Source organism: Petaurus breviceps, unplaced genomic scaffold (assembly GCF_028583685.1).
Source record: "Petaurus breviceps papuanus isolate PSGF00001 unplaced genomic scaffold, PetGlider_PUasm1.0 90763, whole genome shotgun sequence".
Taxonomy (NCBI): Eukaryota; Metazoa; Chordata; class Mammalia; order Diprotodontia; family Petauridae; genus Petaurus; species Petaurus breviceps.
In genome coordinates, this window is record NW_027187340.1 from 4,196,658 (window position 1) to 4,201,337 (window position 4,680).

The 4,680-nt window shown below is 47.4% G+C and overlaps 1 protein-coding gene across 1 annotated transcript; it reads left to right on the plus strand.

Moving 5' to 3' along the window:
- Positions 1–887: 887 nt before the first annotated feature.
- HOXD9 (homeobox D9) lies at positions 888–3,435 on the plus strand. The gene is made up of 2 exons (XM_069068459.1): positions 888–2,093; positions 2,461–3,435. Exons 1-2 carry the CDS (start codon positions 1,313–1,315, stop codon positions 2,700–2,702), a joined length of 1,023 nt encoding a protein of 340 aa, XP_068924560.1. The 5' UTR covers positions 888–1,312; the 3' UTR covers positions 2,703–3,435.
- Positions 3,436–4,680: the final 1,245 nt, after the last annotated feature.

Here is a 4,680-nt window from a genome sequence, read left to right on the forward strand (position 1 = left end):
TCCCTAGTAACAACAGAGTTTTTCCCTTCCTCCAGACACGCTAATATTCGTTTTTCCTTCAATAATACAGGGGAGAGAGAATACATCAACTGTTCAATTTGCACGCTGAGGATGAAGGGGAAAGTTTGGCCCGAATGAGGAGGCTGGCACTTGGGTCCACAATCGGTTGTTTGCCATGCTCTCTTCCAGGGCAGCTCTTTCTCTTGCACTCACCAGGGGAACATCTACGTTTTGCCAGCTTATACCAGCACGTCTTCCTCCAGCAAAAGCCCCATGTAAACTTCACCCTCTCTCGTCGTGTTTGGAAGAAGACACTGCAGCTAAAGCCCCGAAGCGCTACACAAGTAGGGGGAAGAAAACTCCGAAGTTTCACCTTTGGGGTAGTTGTGTGTGAGCAGAGAGAGCAACACGTCGTTGCTGTGTGTAGATATCTGTGTTGGGGTTGGAGGGGAGAAGCTGTAGGAGCTGCTCCATCCGTCCGTTTTATTAGGGACACATTAATCTATAATCAAATACACCTCATAAAATTTTTATTGAAAGGCATAATATCATTACAGAGGTCTTCCACCTGTTTTAAACAACACGACAAGCATTTTTTTTTTTTTTGGTTGGGTAGGGGGAGGGAGGCGTTAAAGAGGAAATGAGGAGAAGGGAAAAGAAAATTCTTTCAGCTAGGAAGTTGATTTCTACAAAAACACACGCACATGCATTGAAATGGGGAGATGTCCTGTCCTCACCCGGTGGCTCCGGGCTGACTTTCTCTCGATTTCCCCCAGCCCTCGTGTTCCTTCCCCATTTCTTCCCAGTGCCTTGCCCTCTCGTCCTCCACCCCAAGGCCACCACTCTGAGATGAGGAGACGGATGGTGAGTGGGGGCTGCAATCCAGAGAATCCCCAGAGAGGGTGGGAGTGGGGGGCACCAAATGAAGGGCAGAAAGCACTGAGAGAAAGCGAAGAAATAGTCCCCACTGTCTCCTGCCGGGGCTCTTCCACACGACCACGCCTGCCCGGGTTCCATTCACTCCCCGGTGGAAGCCAGGGAGCCTGGGCTCGCCCCGCCGCCGCCCTCCCCACAGCTCCACTTGGTTTTTTTTTTTTTAATTGTGGTGTTGTTGATGATGATTTTTTTTAATCACAGCAGCCCCCAGTTTAGCGGATTGATTTACTCCCCGTATTGGTAAATATGATCACGTGGGCCCCGCGACCAATGGTGGCGGGTTGCAGTCTGCAAAATACTCGGATTGCGCTCAGGGAGGGGAGCCGCTACAGTTAACAGTGTAACCTTTTATATGAGGGAGAGGGGAGCCTAAAAAATGTCGTCCAGTGGCACCCTAAGTAACTACTATGTGGACTCTCTCATAGGCCACGAAAGCGATGAAGTGTTCGCCGGGCGCTTCGGGCAGGCGGGGCACGGCACGGCCGCCAGGCCGTCAGGTGTGGCCGATGGAACCGAATTCTCCTCCTGTAGCTTTGCCCCCAAATCCACCGTGTTCTCCGCCTCCTGGCCCACCGTGCCCCCACAGCCCTCTGCGGCTATGACAGGGATCTACCATCCCTACGTGCATCAGCCCCATTTAGCAGCCTCCGAGCCCAGTCGGTACGTGCGCTCCTGGATCGAGCCCTTCCCGAGTTTCCCCAGCAGCAGCACGGGGAGCAGCGGCACCGGGAGCAGCAGCAGCGGCAGCGGCGGCGGCGGCGGCACGTCCTCCACCGGGCGCCACTACGGAATTAAGCCTGAAACAGGAGTAGCTCCTGCCACCTCCTCCTCATCCTCCTCCTCCTCTTCTTCCTCTTCCTCCTCCTGTACCTCCTCCTCTTCCACCTCCTCCTCCTGTTCTACCAAAAGGACTGAGTGCTCCTCGTCCCGGGAGTCCCAGGGGATCAGCGTCCCCGAGTACACGTGCAATTCCTTCCTGCAGGAGCCCCGGGAGAAGGCGGCAGCGGCAGCGGCAGCAGCGGTAGTTGCTGGAGTGGCCAACAGCAAGGAGCCCTCGGCTTGCAGCGACCACCCCAGCCCGAGCAGCCAGCTGAAGGAGGAGAAGCAACAGCAGCAGCAACAGCAGCAGCAGCAACAACAGCAGCAACTTGACCCAAGTAAGTAAAAAAGAAATTGCCCCCTGATTTATTGCCGAAACCTGTAAGGCTCGAATGTGCAAAACTGATAGTTTTACTAACCTATAAAAACGTCTAGACGCCTACCCTAGCGCAGGCGAGCAACAAACGTCCATAAAAAAAAAAAGAGTTCACATAACCACCTACCATCGGTACACAGTTTGTACAGTAAACAGAGCGGGGGCATTAAGGCTTTTTATGATAATTCCCCCAAAGTTGTGAAAACCGTCCATCCTTCGTTAAATTAATTTAACGACCTCTCTCTCCCCTCCCCACCCCCTCTCTTCTCCCACCCTGACTCCCCTCCCCTCTCCTCTCTCTCCCCTGCTCCAAACCCCCCTCTTTGCAGATAACCCTGCAGCAAACTGGATCCACGCACGTTCCACCAGGAAAAAGCGCTGTCCCTACACAAAATACCAGACCCTGGAGCTGGAAAAGGAATTTCTCTTTAACATGTATCTCACCCGAGACCGCCGCTACGAAGTAGCTAGGATTCTAAACCTCACAGAGAGGCAGGTCAAAATCTGGTTTCAAAACCGAAGAATGAAAATGAAAAAGATGAACAAGGAAAAGGGCAGTAAAGGAGACTAATGTCCCTTGGAAAAATGAATTGATTTTGCCAATGCATATTACCCCTTCCTTTTTTCAGAAACTCTTCACCGAGCAGGTCTTTTTAGGTAGAAGTGAAATGTTGTCTCTGTGAGCTATTTTTTTGGGGAACTCGATTATTTGCTCTCTGGTGTGTAAAAAGTTGCTTTGATCCTTCCTTTCCCTTCCTTCTTCCCAACGGATCTGGTTCCTCGGGGAAATTGTCTATTGTGAGTGCACGCTAGCTTTGGAGAACTCTCTAATGTGTAAATGTCTGACATGTTTCTGAAGTGATGTAGTCTAGATTCCCCCTTCGCCAGAATAAAGGCGAGGATATATAATAATCACGGTAATAATAAAATTATAGTAAAGCCGAAGTTACTTCCATCAATGGCAGTTCAGTGTTGTTCACAGTTATTCCCCCTGCCTCAGCTTTGCCTTTGGGATTTCTGCATTTACTTAGTTTGCATTAGGTGCCAGCACCAGGCCAGGAAAGCCTGAAATTGGTGTGTGTATGTGTGTGTATGTTTGTTTTCTTCTGCACTTTTAAGGGGTCATCTCATACTTGAAAGGGTTTGTTGTGGGCCTAACATTATGCTGGACTGGGCCCAAAGGAGCTTTGGTCACTTGTATTTGCCTTCTTATTTTTCTAAATGAAGACCAGTTGTAAATGTTTTCAGTTATTACCAATAAAGCTCGAATTGACCAAAAGAAAATCTTCCACAAGCTAAGAAAACTCTGAGTGCTTCCTTCATTTCTCTATTTTGATTTTGCTTTTATTTCAAAAAGACCATCTTCCCCTTCCTGGTTCCTCATAGCTGTCTTTGGTACACCATAAGTACATTCCGTCAGTACAGGGAATTTGTAAAAGTGCTCAGAAAACAGAAAGTCTTTTCAAAACTAAACCTAGTGTGTCTCTTCTTATTTTGGAGACTGAAAGTCCACACCAGACACAGCCTCTAAAAGAAATTGGACTCAAAAGTTTTTAATCCTACTATTAGTCTCTAATCTAATTTCTCACAGACCAATAAAGGGGGATTTTCGTTATAGTTATTTGCTGGTTGCTGTTTTAAGTACCTTGGAGTATGGCGTCAAGGTAATGAATAAAGTGAAATTCAGTGAGAAGCCTTTCAATATTCAGGTTTTCTTTGCAAGGGGGCTCTGGAAAGATACTCTCCTCTTATCTTAAGGCTCACAAAATAATTCTCAGTTGATAACTTTACCCCCTCGAAAGGAAATTCCAAAAAGGAAATAAACAAACCCCCCCCCCAAATTTAAGGAATTCCATAAACAATTCCTAGGACAACACTTGGCTTATACCTTCATCTTCTCTCCCATCCACTTTCGGCCCCCAACATACAGACACACACAGACAAACACACAAGTTCCAAATTGACCTTTTCGGGATAAAAAAAAATGGTCAAGTCTTTCCTACTCAGTCTCTCAGTTACCCACCACACCACTCCCCACCCCCTTCACCAGCCCCAGTGTATGTTTAGCCCCTAGTTTGGCCATGCTCTGATGGCGTTATTCAGTTGGCTAAAATGAAGTTCATTGTAAAAAAAGGTTTTGTTCAGAATTGAGCCCATTGAATGGAAGAGGCCAAAAGCGCCAAGGCATAAGTCTCCAGTTTTGCTTATTTCCAATGTGAAGAGAATCTTTCTGAAATCTTGAGGGTCATGATGCTTCTTACTTCTCGGAAAAAGAAAAAAATAATAAAAGAAAAAGGGGGTAAAAGCCAAGGCCCAGAGGGCAGCAAAAGGTGTTGCCTTGCATCCTCCATTCATTGTCAATCCTATACCTATAATTCTTTTAAAACAGGAAGAACCAAGGTATAATAAAACCATTGAGATGGCTAGACGTCTGGACCTAATGAGTTTACGATATGCCTGGCGCTTTGCTTTGAAACCTTCTTATTTTGATGTTTGTGTTTGTTAGAGGGGAAGAAGAAATGCAGACAAAACTAGGTCTTAAAATCCAG